The sequence below is a fragment of the Trachurus japonicus genome, chromosome 24, assembly GCF_045865225.1.
Source record: "Trachurus japonicus isolate A0001 chromosome 24, Traja_1.0".
NCBI classification, from domain to species: Eukaryota; Metazoa; Chordata; class Actinopteri; order Carangiformes; family Carangidae; genus Trachurus; species Trachurus japonicus.
In genome coordinates this window covers 25,246,373-25,270,730 of record NC_140930.1, presented here as the reverse complement: position 1 = coordinate 25,270,730, position 24,358 = coordinate 25,246,373, and the positions used below count along the sequence as shown (strand labels likewise).

General features: G+C 43.7%; 1 protein-coding gene across 4 annotated transcripts in view; it reads right to left on the bottom strand.

The window, feature by feature from the left end:
* Positions 1 to 13,935, bottom strand: part of LOC146962056 (MAM domain-containing glycosylphosphatidylinositol anchor protein 2) — a 208,092-nt gene extending 194,157 nt beyond the window's left edge. For all 4 annotated transcript variants that reach the window (XM_085771362.1, XM_085771360.1, XM_085771361.1 and 1 more), the window contains exon 1: positions 12,646 to 13,935. In XM_085771362.1, coding sequence (XP_085627488.1) covers positions 12,646 to 12,718 — 73 coding nt within the window. In that variant the 5' untranslated portion in view covers positions 12,719 to 13,935. The remainder of the gene's footprint in view (positions 1 to 12,645) is intronic.
* Positions 13,936 to 24,358: the final 10,423 nt, after the last annotated feature.

The following is a 24,358-nucleotide window of genomic DNA, read 5'->3' as shown; positions in this document are numbered from 1 at the left end:
AATGTGTCTGAATACAAAATGATTCAAACTTTATGGGCAACAGTGTGTATATGAATGATTTAGACTTTTATGCTTGGGTCTCAACCCTGAATAAACCCTACTTGTAAATGCAACTATGTATTCAGGAGGTACACAGCAGTGTTCTACTAGAGATCCCAAGGACTGGCACAACAATAAACTATAGATCGACTGTTGACCTGCAATTTCACACAATCAACCTCACCCCCAATTGAGCTTGGAGGACAAAATCCATGGTGAGTCAAGCAGTTAGCCAAAGAGAAGGCTGCTGTTCAGAAAAAGCTTTTCTGCTTAGCACAGAGACCTTTGATTACAGCCCAAGAGCAGGCTAATATAAACTCTTCTCCAATATATATTTTACCAACCTTCTCAAGGTAATCATGCCAATGAGGGGTCAGTGGAGAGGTCCATTCCTTATTATTAAGATGTCTTAACCGCTCAGGGATGATGCCATTCTCTGAGGCATTTGGTACAAACCCAGAACCAAAGGAGAAATAATATTGTGTGCAGGGAAAAAGGCAATGTAAGGGCACAAGCAACATGAAATGGAGGGAAATGGGGAGACGTAAAAATGATGAAAAAGGGCAGAAGGTCAGCCGGAGCTGTGAATGTGGCATTTGAGGAGGCCCCCCTTCAGGCTTCAGTCATCTTCAGATGAAACTAATCTAACTGACATGAAAGACAGGCAGAAAGGACCGCCAATGTGCACGTGCACGGGCATGTGATTTTTTTTTTTTTTTTTTTCCCGTTGAATGCCTCTGTTTTATATACGATATGACATGATTGCATCTCTTACTCTGGCAGAATTGGTCTGAACACATGAACTCCACGCATCAAAAGATACGATGTGATAAAAAATTCATTAGGGAAAAGAATCTGATTTCCAACTGGAACGTTTCTTCTTTCATATAATACAATTTCAACGCGCTATATGGCAATTTGGAATTCATTAATAACTAGACTCGGGTTCATATGCAAAGTTCTTGTTACTGTACATCTGAGATTGTGATGATTTGATTTGCCTTTATCATACAAAAACGTCTGGACACCAAAAAATACATACAGTATATATATATATATATATATATATATCAACTGGCTCACAGAAAACGGAGTGCGGGCTATAAATAGTTGATGGCTGTTGAAACCAGACGAGAACGAACCAAATCAAGCGAAAATTTCACGGGAGGCAAAAAAGCGTGAGCTGAATGCGGCGAGGGAGACGCTCTCCAGAGGAAACGACACCTGTATTTGTAATAACTAAAGGCAGGAGCATATATTTCTAAACAGGATGCACCACACTGCGAGGAGATCAGGCAACACAGGCAACAACAACTTGCTATTTTATTTCATTCTTTTCCCCCCCTGGATTGTGGACTTATTTGACTGTTATCGACGTATTGTTCTCAGCAGCTGATGCATTCGGACTCCAACAGAGAATAAACAGGCTACAGTACATCTCCTGGTAAAAAATGAACTGCAAAGCTTTTCACCGCAGCAGCCTAAATAAAGACAAGAAGGGAGACGGTCGACAATCAGAAGCTCACAGGAACTTCAACATCTGCAGTAAATCACGCTCTGAGAGTTCCTCCTCCGCCGAGCCAAATCTCAGTGGAGAAGTGCTCTGCCTACTCAAGACAACTCTGCTTGCTTTTCCATAGGAAGCCATTAACTGACAGTACATGGCTTGAGGTTATCCCCATGGGTGTATAAAAGCCTCTGGGATATACTGTGTCTGGCGGAGAGATGAAGAAAGCATGACGCTAAAGAGATTAGCTATTACATTGGGAATTTCTGTTAGAAGAATAAGGTTTTTAGAGACTATTGAGGGATACGCAGAAAGCCAAATAATACTATAGGAAAAAAGGAAAAACGGCTCAGCAAACGGTCGGGTATCGCTTCAAAGAGGCTGGGAGGGTTAGTAAGTGTAAAAAGCACATGTAATGACTGCATGTTTCGCAGGCACTTTAAGACACCTTCAGCATCCATGATGAGTCCTGCTCAGATGAACCGCACCGCTAAATGAGTATCTCAGCAAAGTGTTGCCCTAGATAGAAGGAAAAAAGCGCCCGCGCACACAGAAAAACGGGCACACATGCCCCCCACGCTCGCAAAACCGCACGTTCATCTGTGTCGGAATTTCACAGCGCCTCCGCAGAGCCACAGTCAACTCTCCTCCTCGCCGGTGAGCCAAAGAGAAAGTGCTTGTTACTGTTAGATGTGTGTTTATAGGGTGGGGTGAGGAGGTGTTGTTGGTATGTATAGTTGATGCAGGCTTGTCTCTCTGCGCCCCCTCCCTCCCTCCCTCGCTGCCTGCCTGGCTGTTCTGGCATCCCTTCTGAAGCTCAGGACGACTCAAGGCGTCATCGTCAACACGTTTACTTTGCCACTGTTCCTGCTTGTCACAGGGGCTTAAGCATTATTTGCAGCCAAGATAAGTAGGCCCCCTTCCTGCAGTTGCCTCACAGCACTTAAATGGTGGTGATTTTTGAAGAGACACATCACACACCCCCCTCCCCCTCCCTTCCCCCTCCAACCTGAACCTTCTAAACCCCCACTCCTACTCCTCCAATCTCATCTGCTCTCGTGCACAATTGTAAGGCTGCTGCGAGGAGCTTTTCGTTTCTGCAATCACTTCACATTTGTTTCAGCGATTGATTTCCTGGCATGTGAGCGGAAGGAGAGAATGAGCGAGTGGGTAGGCAGCGAGGGAGGAGGGAGGGAGGGAAGGACCGAGTGAGCGAAGGAGGGAGGGAGGGAGGAAACAGGGAAGTCAGAGGACGTGCAATGCCAGGCTCACATACTGTCACCATGACAACAGACATCACTTCACAGGAGCAGCACTTAGGATGCCTGTGTGGGCTGAAGTGACATAGTTGAAGGTTGGCATTAGCCTCTTGTGGGTGCCACAACGTACCAATCCTCTCCTGGTTTGCTTCTTTTTTTTTTCTTTATTTCCTCCACAGTGCAGCTATGAGACGCCCTCTTGCTCTTGTCAGCTACCTATTGGGATTGCTGAGTGATTTGTACTTTGTGTGTAAATGCAGGTCCTGCCAGTTTGGCTTAACCAAGACAATTCAATTGAGTGAAATGCGTAAGGAAGACAGGAGGAGACATTCATATTCAATGAGCTCCTTTCATCATTTGCGTCACTTTGAAGCTGGCTAGCATGTATAATTCTCTGTGATTTGAAGCGATGCCAATCATGAGAATGATAGAACTCAAGATGCAGGAACACACACCACAGACGCCAAAAAATATCTGTAAGATATGTAATAACTCTTCATGAGGGCATAGAAGTGATGTTTTTAACTGCAAGACTAATGCATGACTCATCAAATTCAAACGTGTGTATTAAAGGATTATGTAACACCAGCTCAATATGAATGAATGAACGATAAAGAAACCATTTACCATTTAATGAATCATATTTTTTTTTCTAAAAAGCACATATAACTCATGCATTCATTCACATGTCATCACATTAGCCTCAGGCTAAGGCAGGTAAAAGGACATAAGCTTCACAGAACATTGGATCAGCCTCTCTAAAAGCATAAATGCACCTGTTTCTTCTCTTTATGCACAAATTAAAAACCTGACTAAAGGGATTTCGGTCTGCTCTTATCAGTGTGCAGCACGTATGGCTGCATGCCGCACTCGCTGCATCGCGCCTTGTTTATCGCTTCACCTACAGTATACAGTATTTACAAGCATGGCCAAACAGTAACGCACACCACAGGCATGACAGTATAATCAATGCATGAGTATCTGCTATATTTAAAAAAAAAAGAAGGAAGAAACAAACACATTCAAGAGGGAGTGAGATGAACCAATACCTGCAGCGTATGTGATGACATTTTAATGAATGTATGTCTTATCTGTGACTCAGTGGTTATAAATTGTGCAAAAAGTCTGAAACTGAACCATGGAGCAGAGCTCTGACTCATACGAGAGGATCATGCTGAAGCCTGGAAGGTTTGTGTGCTATTGTTTTAATCACAATTCCTCTGATTCTTATCTCAGAAACATTTAAGTCTTTGGTTTTGGTGCTATAGTAGAGATTAACTTCTGTTATACATGTTGTATGCATTTATAAAAGAAAACACGCAGCTAAAAGACATAATGTCAAACTCCATTTCACTGTCAATAAGTATAGTTTTAAAGTACATTCATTTCTATGTAATGCTACTTTGTCTTTCTACGTCTCTCCACTCCACAGTGAAATACAGTACTTTACATTACATGTACATACTTGACAGCTATACCTAGTAGTTACCTTGCAAATTAAAGCCTCTGCACAATGACACATTTTCCATTAGCACATGTAAGTGCTATAGAGGGCACTTGTTTTATAAGAGATTATTTGATATATTTTATGGCATTTCCTTTTTGTAGAACAGAGCAGAAATGAAACGACAGAGAGCGACTATGACATGCAAAGCCATGCAGTGTCTGGAGATAAACCAGTTGAACCATGTTGCAATCACATGGTCAGCACCAAGAGCCCTGGGGCCGACAGGAGCCTAGAGTAACATCCTTGTTACAGACATTTCATCTTTTTAAGTTGAACATTTTGTGATAGTTGGACTTTGATGTTCCAATATTCTGTCATCCTCAGGAAAAAAAAAAACACTATCCTCCTGCTGATGTAACCAGGACATGAACCGAAAACAACCACAGGATATTACAGTTCCAGATCAAGCTGTAGGCCTTTTAGCAGCAGCAATTACAGACCGCATCCTCACTCAGGAAGGTAACCGAGCAACAACTCATCTTTCTTTTCAGGAACCGCCATCACTCGTAGTTACTTGCAATTACCTGTGTTCATCTAACCAAGTTAACAGGCCAAAACATCCTTTCAGAACTTTTCCAATTTCCCAATGGAAACGGAAGCACATCGGAAACCGATGGGAGTGTTATCCCGGGGATCTGCATGTGTCATGTGTGACAGCTGCAGCTGCACTAACGACCTGTTTGGCTTTCCAAACCAAGATACTGTAACTTTAACTCATTGGCGTCGGGCCGTCTGCCTGTCGACATGAGGAAAGATAAAATCATTGCTGCTACACAACATAACATTAGCTTTACCAAGGTTGACATTTTGGATTTATATCTTGTTTTTTAATGATCCACGTGATAAATTGTCACTTCATTAGAATGTCAGTAGAGGAAGGGAAAAGTATGAGATGTGGTTCAGTGCAGGCCTTCACTGCAGGTCAGAGACCATACTAGACTTCATTAAAAGTACAGAATTACTTTTGATTCAAACTAAACCAGGGCACAAGGCTGGTCTTGTCATGCACCAGAACAGGACTTAATGAATGAATGACTACAAGATCATTAGCAGCAGCTTTCTGTCCTCAGCACTGTACAGAGCAGGACAAGTAGCTCAGGGTTTGGGGATGTGGGCTTAACAGTTGAAGCAGCCAGCCAGGTTACAATAAGCTTCTTTGGTCCGCGGTGGGGATTTGGCCTTGAATGATCCGGAGGTAAATTGTGTTCCTGAACTCATCCAAATCCTCACAGCAGAAGGAGGAAAGTATTACAGCTGTTCATGGTGTGTGCAAAGTAGCCAAAGCTACATTATACTTTCTTTTTTTAAAGTTTTGAATGCAAATCAGCAGGAAAAATACCACACTGTGAATATCCATACTGAAATATATATTCTGTTTTTGCTTTCAGCAATTCATGAAATCCCTTTTCTTTGAAACATTTGGTTAAAATTTTAGTCTACTGATTATATCTGAAGGCAATGGCAAATTGAGAGACGTGATTTTAAAATATTACACAGACTTTTTGAACACCATTATTGAGAGGCAGTTTTTCATCTAAGCTGTGCTAAATGCATTAAAAGCACTTCAGATATTGGCACAAATGCAAATCGGTTTAGTAAATGTGGAGAGATACTAAAACTGTGGAGAGGAGTGAAAGTTGAGGAGGTTACCATGATTGGATTTGACTTGGCGTCACCACCACTTCAGTGTACTTTGGCAGCTGAGGTGGACAGCGCAAGGAACGACCGTGATGCTAAACCGACTGTAATAAATAACAAGAAAGACTTTACTCAACTTCTAAACTCCTGAGGACACTCACTCTGCACAGTTGGTGTGAGGATGGAGGTGACTATGCAACTTATACCCCAGTAGTTTGAATGTAATCATTTATTTAATACAATACAATGTGTTTTTTCTCTGGTTTGTTTTGTATCATGGTTTTTAAGCACATCCTTGTCTTTTTGTGTTTTGTTAGGGTAGCTCAAAAACTATGATGTGCTCATATTTGAAACTGGATGCAGTTTTCACCAGAACCTAAATAAGAAAAAGGAAAAAACAATGCATAACAAAGAGGGAGGAAAATTGCTTTTTTTTTTTAAACGCAGGGGACATTGTGGTAGTTGACAACATTGTTAAAATCCTTTTTCCTGAACAACTCTAAAGCTTACAGCTCTACTTTCCATTCTGCCTACTGCCAGACTATACACAGCTGCATCTTTCAAAATAGCTAAAGGGGGCAGAGAGAGGGCAAATCCCAGAGTGGCACCCTTCCAGTGGAGAGTGCCACCCTGCCACCCTGCCACACACCTCACAAAAAAAAAACAGAAAACGTGACCCCCTGGCTTCACGGCGAAGCACCAAGTCACAGAAATAAAATTAAAGGGACGCCTCATTGACTTTTACACATAGGAGGAGCAGGACTCAGCCTGTGGCTCTGGAGATCCTACAGAAGTCTGACAGAACCATTTTGATCATTTCAAAGAGATGTCATTGTGGGAAAGTATCAAGTTTTCAGAGCTTGAATCACTTCTTATTAACCTATATTGTTTCAATTTAAACCAAAACCATTTTTCAATCAGCAAGACGTATAAACCAGAGATATGGCTGAACAGTGCATAATCTCAAAATGCACCAGTGCAACAGGCTACCAACATTAAAACAAATGGGCTGTTATCACAGGAGCAGAAGCACTGAGAGTGTGAGTCCATTTCTGATTTTATTGCCGTTTACTCTATAGACTGTCATCTGACTGGCCACTGGTGAGCCGTTAGTAGCCACAAATTAGGGTTTCTATCCACTGCCATGCTAGAAGGCTTTTAATTTGGAACGATTTCAGGAAGCGTCGAGTTGGTGTTAGCACACAAGGCAGAAGCAGAGCAAATGGAAGCAGATGACAAATGAGGCTTTGTGCTAAAACACAGACATGAGTCATGACCAACTCTGTAGGGATTTGGAAATTAAAGGGACAACGAGGAGTTTTCTCCGTTGGCAGAACGAATAATGTGGATGAATCTCCGCTACTCACACTTGTTAATGGGCCCATTTTTGATAAATATATCGTTTTGTCTCTATTGTTATTTTGTTATTATTAGTGGTGGTGGAAATGCTTGGCGAGCCGACCAGCGTTTCCTTACTTTCGGTTTCGCTGCGAGTCATGAGAATAACGCCACCGAATCACCGTTTATGGTCGGAACTACGACGGTATGTGATCGTCTTCGAACCTCTGACTTTAATTCTTGATGAATGAAAACATGAGTCTGTCTTGCGCCGGTCAAATAATTTCACGGTGCGCGCATAGGCTCATAAATGTAGTGTGAAAACGCTTTGCTTTTCCAAAACTCCTCGTTGTCCCTTTATGTCCTTCTTCTAATAAAGACCTGGGACCTCCTGCCATCCAGCAAATAAAGACCCCAATCTTTATTTGGGGAAAGATCATAGTTAGAAACTATTTGTGTCTCAGACAATGTTCACACCAAATCAATTTGAAAAAAGCAACAGCCAATGGAAAAAAGTCCAACACTCTGCCGACCAATGGTGCAACTCCATCCCTCACTCAGTCACAGAGTCTCTCTCCGTGGACCAACACTGGCTGGTCATGGGTGGTCCAGGCAAAAACTGTCTCTCACCGGTCCGATGGCTTTAGGAACATATTGGTGGAATACCCCTTTAATTTGAGCCTGGAGAATACGCAGCAGAAGAAGCAGCTGTTTCACCTTAATCGCATTGTATTGGAGTATTAAAGGAAAATTGTCAAAGATTATCCAGTGAATACTGAGCACAGTGGGAGCGCTGCAGAGTCTAAGTTCAAACATTGTCTCTGCAGTGTATATTCAGTGCCGGTCTCAGAGGACTCGGTCCAAAGAGAACTGACATTCGGTATGATTAAATTGGTGCTATCTGAAGCCCCACCCAGGGGTACGTAGTAATCCCCAGCGTACACCGCACACTGTTCCACTGCAATGAATTACTTCTACCCAGCTGTATATATCCTCATTTCCCTGTTATTGAAGCACATACACTGTAGACGTCCATTGGCTGTTCTCCGGGGGGGACGGAGAGAGGGACAGACAGGCGGAGGAGACAGACAGGCAGGGAGATAGGGGCTGAGAGTGGGAGGGAGGAGAAGAGATAGAGTTATCCGTGGTCTCATTACGGTGGGAAATGTGAGGGTCCCGATCCAAGGGAATGATGAAGGACTCTGTGGAGGAGGCCTCTGAGAACCAACAAAGACGGCTTTAGTTTCACTGGCAGAATGAATTTGCATAGCTTAGAAGCCAAAGCGTCTGAACCGGGGCTCATGAAAAGAAACCCAAGCAATTGCTTGGACTTCAATGCAAACGAGAGGGAGAAAGAGACAGACAGACAGAGACAGAGAGAGAGAGTGAGAGAAGTGGGCTGGGAGAAAAAGCAGTAGGAACTTTCTCTCTTCAGCAGCATAACACAAAACGAGATCAGGAACATCTGCACATCCCATGGAGGTTGTCTCCGACTGACTTTGATGCAAAGAGAACATACTGAAGGCGGTACATCTCCAGATAAAGTAACAAGCAGAAAAGCATTTCCATGCTATCATACGAGTCATGTTCCATTGTAGCCATTTGATATTATCATTGAGAGCAGATTAGTTGTCAGCCACATTACAGAAGAAATGCCACTTGAGGATGATTAGCAGGTTTGTGGATGTGTGTCATCATGGGACTTCTCCATTGGCTGTTGATGGAGGAGCAGCTTCTGGGCTGCTGGAGCTCTGTCAGGCAACACGGGGATGAGCACAGGTTGAGATAATAGAGCAGTCTCATGGGGAAGGATGTGTGTGTGTGGATAGCAAGAGGATACACTCTCAGGAAAGAAAAGGAAAACAGAGGAAGAGATGGGGAGGATGAGAGAGAGGGAGGGAGAGGGAGTGCAGCAGATGTTGTACTTTAGTGGTGTCTCTCTTTTTCACTCCTGTGGCCTGGAGTCATGGAGCGATGACTAACCTTCATCAATCCTCTTTAATGACCCTGGCAGCACCACTTAACACACTAGTATGTGATTTCTTCATTAGCACATTATGATTCCACCATTTAGTCAGCAGCCATGACGTATACTGATGCTCGGCGATAAAAAAATAATCACCAAAAGTCTCATTTTCGCAAACCGCCTCATTCATCTGCTGTCGGCTTTGAATGCAGGAGGAGGAGATGGTGGGATGTGGTAGTTGTGGGTGGTTCGTACTGGAAAGAATACTGTAGGACCATCAACCACAATGTGACACTGTAGATTCTAAACTACTACTACTGCAGTGGCCTCTATACACCCTATAGTGCAGTCATTTTCAACATTGGGGTCGGGACCCCATGTTGGGTCGCATTGAATTCAAATGGGGTCGCCTGAAATGTCTAGTAATAGGCTTTATGCACAGCTCCACTACTTCCTGAAATAAGCCAGCTCCTTTATTTCCTGTCTTACATTATTGGACCAACTGATTAATCCAGGTGTGCCTGACCATTGTTGTGAGGTCTACACACCTGGATTAATCAGTTGGTCCAATAATGTAAGACAGGAAATAAAGGAGCTGGCTTATTTCAGGAAGTAGTGGAGCTGTGCATAAAGCCCATTGATAAAAAGAAATTACTGATTTTTTTTTTTTAACTAATTATTATTCTTTTTAAAGTTATGATTAAAAACACCACACACAATCTTAAACAACTGTGTTTTATACTTTCACTTCATTCTCGAATATAAATCGAGTTCAAATAAAATGCAGCATATAATGCTGGCGCATCTTGATTGACGGCCGCACCACGTGTTCGCCAGAAATTTGTGATGTCAAAATGGGGTCACGAGCCAAAAAAGGTTGGGAACCACTATTATAGTGAAACCACCACCAGCAGCACCATGTTATCCAATCACAGCCTTTATTTTACTCAAACACTCACTGCTTTTCATGTTGTGGTGCACTCTACTCCATTCTCTGACACACACACCCCCCCTCTCCCCTTTCATGTGTCAAAACCATCAGTGAATACAATGGGAAAGGACACACAGCGCATGCTAATGTTTTGCCACCATCAATAATAAATGTTGACTTTTGAACCTTGCCATTTTCATTCACACCACCTGTCTGCAGTATGCTTCACACATACAGCAAGGTATTATGGAGGAATTTACCAACAGCGTGAATGGATATAAGTTTAATCCTATAAACACCTCTGCACTGTATCCATCCACCTACACCTGTTAGTCCCCGTCCCCTGCTACTGGGCCAAAATATACAGCAGCAGCAGCAGCAGCAAGAAAGCAGAGCAAATCCCTACTGAAGCACATTTATGGGTGAATCACAACAGTGATGGAAAGAAATGGGGTGACAATACACTGGGGAGTTTTAAAGCTGCACAACAAACATTCATCCTCACACACACACACACACATTATGCACAAACACACAGAGTTAAATACTCAAACACTTCCATCTGTTACATCTCCCTGTCCCTTCTGCTGCCGCTGCTGCTTTAAGCCTACCAGTCCACACACACACACACACACACACACACCACTATGGCAACAGCCACATTGGAAATCATGGGATATGATTCCTCCTAATGAGCTTGCATCTTGGTCTGCAGGCTGGCGCTGCAGCGTGGACATCCTGCTCACACCGAGAGTCCGAGCGAGGCTTTGATCTGACATTCATGTGATCAGCTCTGATGGGTAACGTCACGGCTGTCTCCCTCGCACATATAACTGCATATATATTAATATGTATATCTTGCAGAGACCATTTCTTTTTACAGATACAGATATTGAATCAAGCAAAGGCTGTGATTCCTTAAGACATCAATGTTTGATGAGAGACTATGTCCTCGGGCTTAACGGCGTAACATGGAGGGATCCACTAAGTCCCACCAACAGCAACCTACCTACGTACAAACCTCACACACGCCTGATGAGTGCAGAGAGATCTGAAGTGTAGCTGACTCATTTCTATACGTTACAATGTGAAATGTCTGAAACGCAACAGGTGTCAGAGCAAAGGGGGGGTGGGGGGGAGATGCGGCGATATGAATAAATTGTGCACATACATGAGCAGTCCCAGCTGCCCTGACGTGTGCTGTGATTTACAATCTTATTCACCTCCTCCCTGCACAGCAAAGCGAAGGGATAGATCAAAAAAATGGTGCATCATTGGTCAGGTGCAGCACCATGGTTGTTCCTGTCATGCTCACAGCACCTTTTTATTGCTACATCATCTCTGCACACACACACATTTATATATATTATAATATAGGCGGGAAAGCTGGCACCTTAGCGACAAAGATCTTTTTAGTGCTCGGCAACAGGCTCAGAAACACACCATCCCACATCTCAACTTGACCTGGCGTTCTCCCAGCCCCAGCCTCTGCCTCCGCTTCTGCTTCGGTCGGTCAGAGAGCCGCTGTCACTGGCGGCAGGTCATGGGGCTGTGACGCTTCAAGGTTTCCTCCCCGTCCCCAATGTTAGTGCACATGAATCATTATTTCCTCACAGTGTTACTGCTGCTGCTGCCGCCACGGCCGCCGCCACTGCTGCTGCTGCTGCTGGGAGGATGACGACTCATATGAGACATCATCTGTACCACTGGTTGCACAAGCATACAGGGTAAGAGAGAGAAATGAGTGTGTGTGTGTGTGTGTGTGTGTGTGTGTGTGTGTGTGTGTGTGTGTGTGTGTGTGTGTGTGTGTGTGTGTGTGTGTGGGAGGGAGGGAGAGACTGAGGAAGATTCAGACAGACATAGGGAAGAGGGTAGATCAACCACATCACCATCACTCATGACTGTGCATACTAAATGTCACTGCTGAGCAGACTATACTGTGCTTGTGGTGACATTCAACAAAAAAAAAAGACATGTGGCCTAATGTATAAGGCAAGTGCCATGCCGACATTTTATGATGATGATTAACAAATTAGATGTAGGTGAGCAGGTCTGGTGGGGGCTGCGGGCTTCCAGACACATCCACCAGGTTCAAGTGTAATTATCTATGAATGTACCTTTACTAAATTTAGCCTCCTCTCCGACCATCCTGAGTGATGGATTGGATGAGAAAAGGGGGGGCTGTGCATGATTGGCTACACGCGCGGTTTGCTGTATAACCTCAGGCTTTTCTCAGAACATTTGGAGCCTCTCACTCAGACATGACATTCAGACCTGGTCTGTCAGCCTTGTCACACTTGAGGATTTTTTTCACCCCCTCCTTTCTTTTAATCACAGGATCCTGCGATTTATTTAAAAAGGAAAAAAAAAGGAATAAGTGCTGATTTATGAGCGGCTGGTGTTTTACAAGGTCATGATCACATTTGGTTTGGAGGAGAGAAGCAAACTGCACACACTCACCATACACTCCTTGGCAACGGATGCCCTCCACGATCAGCGCCAGCAGCCCCAAAACACAGATAATTAGATCCATCCCTTCACGTTAATCTCTGCATATCCAGCTCTTCAATGGCAAGAAGTCCTCAGTCTCCCGGCGAGGTGGACTAACTGAGGCGCATAGACAGCGGCGCCGCTCCGATCCACACGTCGAATTGATTAAAGTCTCGGTCGTATAGGAGCTACTGTAAAGGTATTTGTGGGCGCAGGGAGGAAGGAAGGAAGGGAGGGAGGGAGGGAGGGAGGGAGAGAGGGGGCAAACGGACTCAGGTAGGGGTGGGTTTGGGTTTGATGTCCACTGCCATGAAGTCACACACCAAAAAAAAAAGAAGAGGAGAGAGAAAAAAGCGCAGCGCTCGCGGCACGGAGACGCCGAGAAAGGATGCGGTGGAGGCTGGAGCAGACGCGGGGAGTGCGTCTGCAGAAAGCCGGCCTCAACACCAACCAGCAGCCGCTGCTCGGCTCCAGGTGGGCGCGCTTCTCAGACTAGAAGGACAAAACTGGACTTTAGCGAAGACCCCCCGAGGCTGCTAACCGCTGCACAGATGCTGTAGACCACGGGCGGACGGAGGCTCGGTGCACACGGACATAGCTCCCTCCTCCTTCTCCTCCTCCTCTTCCTCCTCTATTCCAGCTGTGGCCACGGCTCGCTCCGCGGCTGCTGCTGCATTGACTGCACGCTGTCAGACGAAGCCATCACATCTGCTGGACGGGGGGAGGAAAAAAACAGCTCCAACATCAAATTCTCACCGTTTCCATCCCATAAAGTCGTTGCGATACTACAATAAAGGCTCGTGCGTTCACACCAAGTCACATCACGACTGCACCCCGACGCCGCGCGCGCTCAACTCATCCCTCTCTCTCTCTCTGTCTCTCTCTCCAGCCGCCGGTGGCAATGACAAGGGGAGGGTCCGGTGCTCCAACGGCTCCTCGGCGATGCCCGCTGCTGCTGCTGCCGCCGCTGCTGCTGCTGCTGCTGCTGCTGCTCGTCTGGGGCGTTAGGAGACCACTTTGTTAAAAAAAAAAAAAAAAGAAACGAAAGAAATTGAATTGACGCGACGGTGGGAGCCGGATGTGCCCGCCGCGGAGCCAGTTCGAGCTTCAGTCACGTTGCGCAATACGTGCTACGGAGACCGAGTGGCACCGCAAACGGTCTTGTGGTCTACGTCAAGAGGTGCGTGGCTTCCAGCGCTCATCTGTATGGGAGGCTTCGCTCGGCGTCAGGAAAGGCATGAGAGGCGCAGCTGCTGGATGGAGAGAGAGAGAGAGAGAGAGAGAGAGAGAGAGATGGGGCCATTTGGAATTCAGGAGGTCTAGCTTTGACAGACCTTTGCAATCAACACCAAACACACAGTCTATACCCCTGTCTGCTCATGTTTCACCGAGCCTTCCTTTATCAGACAGGGAGGAAGAGACGCGCTCTGCCATGTAGCATTCATCTGCTACATCAGATTTCTGTGGCTTGAAACAGTGAGTTGTCAGTGTTATTCTGAGCACATGCACACTGCTGCTGCTGCTGCTGCCACAGGCCCTCACTATTTATTTATTTTTTTCCTAGGCAATACATAACTCTGAAAGTTTTGAAGAAGTACAGCTAAGTGGTTCCCGAATGGGGTCCCAGTATATGGCCTCAGGGGCCCCTTCTGGGCTGTTCCAATGGGGGGGGGGGCTCCGGCTAAATGAGAAAAACCCTTTCCATTAAAGCAGAAGTAAGTGATCCGGTGGTTTTGGCTAACTTCTTGTCAACCGATGGAGTTAGCAGTCCCCGCCCTCGTCCCTACGTCACCACATTCACGCGCATCCCTTGGCTGCACACACAGAGAGGACCGCCCCTTTATGCCGTTCTCTCTCCTCATTGGATAAAGGTTGTAGGATACAAGGAAAGTTTTCTCCTCGGCTTACAGCAGAGCAGAGTGACTGACAGACCCGTGTTTCAGACCAAACACTCTATATAGTAAGTGATTGCCGTCGGAAGACATAACTATTTAAGACTTATATTAACACACACATTCCACTTACTTCTGCTTTAAATTCAGTTCTGCCATATTTAGAGTAGCTATTATTCCAGGTGGAGATCATGTAGCATGGCCTGTTGGTGCACTCACCATTGTCCTCCAACCTGCACCACTGACTCATGCTCATTTCAAAGCAACATACGCACTACATTGCAAATGGGTCCCCTTTATTGTATTTCCTATTGAAGTGTTTGGCAGTAATATCAATAGCTGACAGGCTTTTCTTCTTCTTTTTTTTTTTTTTTAAAGGGGAGGTTTCCTAGCAACACAATTTCAATAAACTGTCTTAATTAGTGTGATGTATTCCCCAGTGGAGGAGGAAATACTTTTGGGACAAATGGGGATGAATGTCAGGAGCGACGGTCTGATCCATGATGAAACAAACAGTAAAGATGTGGCTCTGCATCAACACTCAATTAGGTTTAACTGTGATTCATGGTAATTAAAGATCATATTTAAAGGCCTCTTTAATTCAGTTAATGTGCCATACATTTACCAGAATGAAACGTTTTCAAAGTGACACGACACCACATCCAGATAGAGCTGCGCAGATGGTTTCTGGTACTTTGTCATTCAAGCTGATACAGCTTGGCAGAGCCCAGTATTAGACTATCCAATCCAAAAGCAGTAACATTGTCTTGACAAGTAATTTATTGGGTGTTGACTCGAGGTTTGCCTTCAAGCAAATGAAAAAATGTAACTTTATTTGACTTGTGACAGAGAAGAGGGAGCGTTTGAAGCACATAGGCTGCCCAGGCAAGGAGTCGCCTCGAGAAACTGATGGGTAAGTGGCTGCCAGTGCACCAGTGGGTGGTTTGGCGCCCTCTACAGGACTCAATTAAATGAATTCATTACCATGCAGTCATTGGAGGTTATGGCCACTTTGTGACCAGGCTATAATTTTGATTGTGCAAGCTCACTGGTTGATATAGAAATAAAGATGGCATCATGCTTATTTTATTGCCTCATGAGGTTCTCCTTATTGTTATTAAGCTTTTGCTGTCAAAGTCCGATCCTTTATGTGGAAACTTCACAGTGTGGCAGAGGAGTAAAATGAATTTAGAGGAGTTAATATTTGATATAGTCTATTGTAAATTTAATTTTAGGATCTAAATGATTCAACGTGTCCATCCATTTTATACTGTCATTAGTGTGCTGTCCTTGGACCAGCAGAGAGAGCACATGGAATTATTTAAAATTTGCTCTCTGTCTATTCACACCGTGCATCTGTTTGTAAAAAGATGATCCCTCCTGTATAAATAAATCAAAATCTCCATTAAAGTCATTTATTGAGCTTAGACTTGGGCTTGAATTTGGCAAAGGTAGCCTGATTGTTGCTTTTTGTGAACATTAACCTTCCTCAGCTCTAATATTTGATATTTTGCAGTAAAAGTAAATCAGTGTTTGGGGTAAATATGGGGTTTACAGGGCAGTTAACAGCTTGGAGGTGAATAGAAGTCGGCTGAATGTCCTGACAAGTATAAAAATGTGTGTTTTTGTCATATGGTGAGATTTGTGTGTTTTGTTGTTTATCCTCCATCTGCTTTCTGCTAATCATTCTCTTTATCACTGTACTTTTGCATCACCAATCCAATGTGGAGCCGCGCGGGAGACAACAGGTCAAGCTTAGATTTTTAATTCCCCATCTGTCTATTGTGGATAAGTCTGCTCTCTGCCTTTTCCCTTGTGCAGTATAATGCAACCTTTCATATCCAAGATGTCTACTGTAATGTTACCACAGTGCACTAACAGTGGAGGGAATGCAATTATGAAGCCCATTGTGAGCACATATTCCACACGTGGCACCAGGAGAAGGAGTTTATAAATATAATATGTCCACACTACTATTGTAGCTGAAGCTGTATGACATTTCGCTAAATTTATTCAGTCATAAAGTGCATGAGGTGTTAGATATGGTATGAAACAAGACAATTTGGCATTTGGGGAAGCCTCTCTGGGCTTCGCATTCATCTTCAAAGACAGCAAAGTCCTAAATGACGTCACAGTTAAATACAAGGCCAGAGAGGGCAACCAGGGAGGAGTGCGTGTGTCCGTGTTTGTGGAAATGTGAGTGTGTGAGAAAGAACATAAGAGGGTTATGGCTTTGGTACTCTGACAATATTCTGCTCTGGTTGGCATCACACATGAGCAAATCTCAAATGGAACAACATGTATTTTTCCATCTCGCTGCCTTAAAAGTCATCTAACAGCCAGTGGCCACCTGTGGAAACTGTTCCACTGACTACTGTGGTTCAGAGCTTGTCAGGCAATGCTCACTTTCTTCTGTCTGGTTAATGCTGCCTCATTTACATGGATGGCATTGCTTGGCAAATGTGGCATGTGAAGGGAATGATTACTTTCAACTTCAATCTGCTGAACAAGAGAAATGTCACTTCACTTGGCACATTGAGGAAACTATGAAACGGAAATGACATATCCTTGAGTTTTTGGATTATAAAGATTTATAGTTATATAGATTATATATACGGTATATAAATATAGTTATAGATTTTGATTTATTTGATTTATACTTAACATTTCAACATTTTGGCAAATTCACCTATTGCCATAATCCCTATAGTCATAGCAGTAGGTTCATGTCCTTTAATTATCGGTGCATGTTGTTTTGAGATCCACGGGGCAGAGACGTGAGCTGCTCACTGAACACAAGGGAGGTGAACGGCAGTTCCACATTTCCCTCATCAAATACACAATCCAACAACTCTAAAATGCTCTTGTGGAGAAGTTGTGACCTGCACATTCACCACGCTATGAGATAATCATATGTAACATTACAAGATGGAGTTGTTTTCAAGGCAAATGCAGTTGATGAGTTTGATGAGGGAAAGGCGAAAGTACCGCTCATCTCCATTGTGTTCACTGAGCAGCTTGCGTCTTTGCCCTGCGGATCTCAAAACAACATGCACCGATAATTAAAGGTAATGAACCTATGAACTATGACTGAAGGGATTATTGCAATAGGCGAATTTGCCAAAATGTTGAAACTATCCCTTTAATGGTTTCAACAAACTGCAATTACAGATTCTCCCTTGAACAACCTGAAGCGTCATTAAGCATGCTTTTAAAATCTGCAACATCCAGGGCACGAGCACCCGTGGGGGTTATGGGATATACATTTTTGGCCCGTCACTCCGAGGTTGCACATCGCTTGCCAGCCCCCGCATGCATATTAACTACGGCATACAAACTCACAGGACACAACCCAGCGTACCCCCGTGTGCCACTGTTGACGAATGTTTCCCTTAGAAAATAGGTCACCTCCGAGCTGGCAGAAAGATTTTAGAGGGGGCGAAATTTAGAAGTGGGCAGATGATTTGGTTTCTCCGTGTCATGATTCGTTTGCGGTGAGGTGATGCCTTGCATGTGGCTTATCCCAGTCCAGCTGGAGGGAAAAGTGACAGCGGGTAAAAAATGCATCCAACAGGAGCACTCTTGAGTCTCTTCCACGCTGCAGACTATGAGCACATACAAGCTAAATGCAATCTTTATCTGAATAAAAACCCTTAGCACGGATGAGTTAATGCACTGTTGCTCTGTTGATCCTCTGAGAAGGAAACAAACAACATTCTTTTATGTTAATGTGGATCTAGACTGTATTTGTTCCTAATGCTCTTGCATGCCCTTCCACATGAAAAGAGCCAACCCCCGTTTAGATTGTGTTTTTAGTTCAGTGTGGAGGAAAGCTGCATCCTCAGCACAGCCTTTTAACATGGACTACAGTAGGATCTCCTGCTGGGAGGCAGGCCTTAGCCTTAGACTATAAAAACAAAAGGCACTTCTGACAGGCATGATGTGTGTTCTTTTCTACAAATGTTCTCTCAGACACTCCTGCTTTCACTGGGTAGCGGCACTCTGACACACTCGGTATTCACGGCAGCGGGAGGCCTGTCGGCAGTATTTACACACATAACTGGGGTGAAAGGAGGTAGATTTCACAATGAGGTGCAGCGGCTCATGGCAGCTGGTATCAAGATGCCGTCAGAAGCCAGGAACCGCGGGCCCCTGTGATGGCCCACCCTGCGAGATATCAGTGCCAGGCTCCACAGAAGTTGACTTGTCAATGAATCCATTGAAGAGATGTAAAGTTAACTGCACATTCTAAGCTTAAACTTGCCGTGTGTATGAATCACAAACGACTTTCATTTGCTTTGCTCCCGAGAGGACATACACATTTTTTATGACACCCCTCAGCAGTACAAAGGTGATTAAAAACCCTGCAGATCAATTTATTCATCTGTCTATAATGTGATGAAGAAACCCTTTTATGTCTCCCTTAATTTAGCTATACTGCTAATCTATCTATTTTAGCAGAGGAGAACTTCCTATTGGCCTATCGATCAGGTGTGCTCCCAAGTGATTCGTCCCAACTCATCAGATTGATTCTGTCATGGCTGTTTTGGTGAGACAGCACAGAATTAACATGGCATGCTAATTAAGCTGTGTGAACCTACTACACCAATTAAATGACCCGATACCTGACACAAAGCACAGACGGCTGAGATTGGCTTCATTTTTAAAGAGTTTATGGAATAATACATTTAAAAAAATGACTGAGGGTGAAAACACATCTTGTGAAAACGCATCGTTCACAACCTGCTAAGTTCATAGAAATATGAACTATTATGTATCCATCATGAGGAGTGTTTAAAATAGCTAAATCAATTTACTGTGTTTAAGAGTTTTCATGGTTCAGACCAGTCAGTTACTATGGAAGAACTAATAACTAGTGAAGAAGTATAGGCTATGATACAGTAACATAGAAATATCGTTCATATGTTGTGATTATTATATATGACCTACTCTCAGTATTATTCACGTAAATACAACATCATTTATTTGACTGCAGCTATGTTTAAGGGATATTTCAACATTTTGGCAAATTTGCCTATTGCCATATATATACTTGTCTGATGAAGGGCTGAGATGCCGAAACGTTACCACTTGGTGTGTGACAATAAATTGTCACGGGAGCAAAACTAGTGTGCGGTCTTCTTCTTTCTTTACATATTGCCATATATCCCATATCTCGTAATGTTACATTATTATTTCATAGCGTTGTGAATGTGCAGGTCACAACTTGTCCACAAGAGTGTTTTGGAGTTGTTGGATTGTGTATTTGATCAGTTTGATGAGGGAAAGGTGAAAATACTGCGTGCCGTGCAGAGCTCGCGTCTCTGCCCTGCCAATCTAAAAACATCTTGCACCGACAATTACAGGTAATGAACCTACTCCTAAAACTATAGGGTTTGTGGTGATAGGTGAATTTGCTAAAATGTTGAAATATCGTCGAGTTACAGTTGTTACTGTGTTAATGCTCCTGAGCTTGTTTGGACACTTGTCTACTGAATTAAACTTGTCATTCGCTCTCAGGCAGGAAAAGTTGAACAAGTGTCTGTTTCACATTCAAGAGTTACATCAGACAGTCCACTTTAACATCAGAGCCTGGTCTCAAACCTGGACCTTCAAGGTTTGTGAAAATCAGTCACATCTGTCATTGTCAAAAACTTGTGACGATCCAAAACACTGCCCACTACTCTATTTACACTGCTGTGTCCAAGCACCAAACTGCTCAAGGGCATAATACACTGTCATGAATGACACTGTATTACTGTGCACTACAGCAATAACTGTAATCTTATCAAAATACATCTTGGTGTATTATAGAATCTAACAGCTAAATTAAGGATCTATATAATTAGCTCTTACATTTGGTACTTAAAATCTCCATGTAACACTTGCAATCATTTGCTATAAATTACATTATATATTGTAAACCAGGCAGAAGAAGAAGAAACAAGAAAGTCCCACACGCTTGTGTCCCGAGGGAGGAACAAAATAAAAAATAAATATCATCACACATGTTCAGGTCCATGTTTTGTCAGTTGAGTGCTGGTAAATGTCAGATCAACAGTTCAACCAAGTGAAACACTTCATTAATGTATGTTGCAACAATGAATGTTTCAGAGTCAGCAGCGGCTAATTTGACCGTCTGTGTTTATGCAGATTAGGATCTCGACAACAGTTTCAAGTAGCTCTCTGTGTTTGAATGCCCACTCATCACCTCGGGCGACTCACAGGTGAAAAACAGTGAAACAAAGCAAACATCAGCCAACATGCACAGAGAAGTAGATGCATATATTTTATAACAACATTGAAGTATCTTTTTTTCCATGATGGAAAAAAAAAGAAAGACCTTGAAAGTCAGAGAATTGTTTTTTCAATCATATGTTTTCGTCATGGCAACAGAAACACACTGCTGTGCATTTGTGGTGCAGCACTAATTACAAATACCATGATCTAAGCAAGTACAATCAGGTTTCCCATTTAAAACCCTTCAGCTGGATGGTAAATGTGATTCCAGGTTTAGTATGCAGCACAATTTGACTCGGTGTCTGAGAATGTAATTATCTCTCTGTAAAGACGGTAAAGTGAAGCCCATGTTAGCCTTCATGTCCTTGGCTGCAGCATGGCAAGAAAAGAAATCTTCAGAACAGATCCCACTCTGGGTCCTTTCATTACACTCCACACTGCGCTCGACAGACAGTGAATTACATTACTAGCGCTGTTTAAAATTCCAGGTAGAAGAGTGATGTGCAGGAAGTCCTCATTCAAAAATAAACTTCTGCCGTGGGTCTGTGGTTTTGGCAGACCTCAGATCAGCACTAAATGACTCACTAGCCCAACTGCGACCACTCAACAGGCCATTAGCAATCACCGTTACTGCAAATGTACAAACAGATGCGGATGATTAGGTGTTTCAGGAGAAAAGACGTCATTACAGTGTAATTATTTTCTTTATCTGAGCAGATCCTGTGCCAGATTCTGCGTGAAAAGCCTCGTTGTGAACCGGAGCTCTTTGTGAAACCACAGCAGGGCCGTGGGCAATAGCAGAAAGCAATGAAGTATGGGTAAAGTGGTGTGTGTGAATGAAATACAAATGCCACTCCATTCAGCAGGACAGAGTTCGCCATAGATATACACCCAAATGAAAAAGGGCCACAATCACTTTGGGCCGAGTTGCGAGCAAACAAATTAATTATTTATGAACAATGAATATTGCATATTGCTCTCAAAATTGTTGTTGCCTCTCCTTCATAAGCCAGCAGATTTGATTTACACAGATGGATATTCACTTCCATGGAAGCTGAATTCTAATCACTTTCACTACGTTGGCACATGGAGCAGAAAACACAACCAAAACATGCGGTTAATGAATGATAAAAAATTCATTATATGTTTTTAAAAGAAATATACTGTGTATACATGATACATTATTTGCATTTCATTTCTTTCTTGGACGTACGACACAAACACGGTTGTCTTGTTGTTTTTTTCACCTTGAGCTCATGTTTATGTTCCTATCATCCGTGGCCGATAAACAATGCTTCTCCGGCAGCATCACATCATGTTGTGCCCCATATTTTCACCCAACATTGCCTTCTGATGTGCCCACTTTAAAAGTAATCGAGTGGTCAAACAAAGCTTGAAACAGCCGCTGTGTAACCATTGGCTTTTCTATTTTGCGCCGTGGTTCAGGTGTAGGGTAATAACGGCTCTGCCATCTGCTCACCCGCTTGTCCTTTAAATTGTCTTCTTTTGCTATTGGCTTAAAACAAAGACATGCATTCATAAAGCACGCTGCTGCGCTGTGTATGCCCGGCACACGCTCGCTCTCTGGCTCCGAGCACCGAAACCAAAAAGATCAGTTTGAAAATGAACCAAAACATTTTTAGAGGCTGATTTCAACTTCCTTACATCTTCAGGGTCGTGTGTGTGTGTGTGTGTGTGTGTGTGTGTTTGTAGGGGGGCATTTGACAAAAGGCAGGGTCCAGCCCTAATCACAGTGCTAACACATATAGACAGACAACCACATTCACACCTACAGGCAATTTGGAGTTTTCCACTTCACCTCGTCTGAATGTGTCTGGACTGTGGGAGGAAGATGGAGCTCAGAGAGAGAGATAGAGAGCCCACACAGACACATGGAGAACATGCGGACGCCACGCTGAAAGGCTCCAGCTAGTGGTGGCAGGTTCCGGCCCGGGGCTACTGATTATCACAGCTAGCGTGTTGTGCTCATGTGAGTGTGAACAAACAAACATGAGTCACAAAGCTATACCTCTGATTGGACCTACTGTAACTGCTTGTTCTTTTTTTTTCCTCCTCCTGACTGGTTTGTCTCTAATGAGGAGCTGCTCTAGCTCACAGTACTAATTCATGAATTCATTTACAGTGAGGTTTTTTTCTGGCAACCTGATGAATTCAAGTCAAACACCGACTCCAACAACGTCTCTTCACTTTGTTCACCTACTGTTTGGTGCTGGGTGAGTCGGCACTAATGCCAGAGTCAATTAAAACAAATGAGGCCGGGCGCCGTATGGCTCAGTGGGTTGAGTTTGGCGGCCCATATGCAGAGGCCACAGTCCTCGCTGCAGCCGGCCCTGGTTCAAATCCCAAATCTGCTGGCCCTTTGCAGCATGTCATTCTCTCTCTCTCTGCCTCCCAGTTTCCTGTCTCTCTTAAAGAGGAACTATGCAGGATTTTTAGCTTAACTCTGCTACATTTGTACTGTAATTAAACATTTTCTGAGTAATTCTGATGGTTAAATAAATGACTTGTAACTTGTTACGGGGAGAATGGAGGCTCTCTGCCTTCCACCTAGTGTGTCTTGGCTAAAAACCAACCTTCTGGGGTGCAGAATCCCCGAATCCTGACTCGGACGACCCTTTGCTGCATGTGATTGAAATTCGTTTATTTGGATAAAACCCCTTGAGATGTACCATCTCGTTTCCGAGGGGGTCCATGTCATGTCATGTCATTCCCCCTCTCTCTGCTTCCCCATTTCCCATCTCTCTCTCGACTATACTATCATTCATTCATTTTCTATACAGCTTATCCTGCACTAGGGTCACAGGATCTCAGCTGACTTCGGGCGAGTTTACCCTGGACAGGCCTCCAGTCTATCGCAGGGCTAACCCATCAATTAAAGACAAAAAAGCCCCCAAAAATATACTTAAAAAACAAAAACAACCTTGTAAGATAAGAGCCTCTGACCCAGTGTCCTGTGGCACCGCGACACAAACGCGTCCCGTAACCCTTAATCTCTTGTTTATGACAGATAAGACTACACAAATATACATGTTGTGACAACGTATGATATATAACGTTATGTACCGCTGTATTGATTGTTTTTTCAATGGCTTTGTTGTAAACAAATGCAGGGTTACAGTAGCAAAACAGAGGAAAAGTGACCAGACATGCGTAGTTCCCCTTTACTATCCTTTCAATAAAAGGTAAGAAGACAAATTAGTAGGGGTGTAACAATATCTCATGGTATTTCGATACCTCAATCACAAGTCCATGGTACGGTATTTATTGCGGTATTGTAAGGCATGTCATAATACCAAAATCTCACCATACAATGCACGGTAAGCTCCACAGTAGAAATGTATTCCTATTTCATAGGTCCAAGTACCTAGTACTCTTTTGGTAACGTCTCAGCCCGGATTCCAAGCGAGCCGAGCCAATATTAAAACGTGACGTCAACCGACTGCCGGCCACTGATTGGCCAAAGCGTCGTCACTGGAGCGAGTACTGTAGAGCTGAGTAGAGCTGAGTAGAGCTGTGACTGTGTAGTGGAA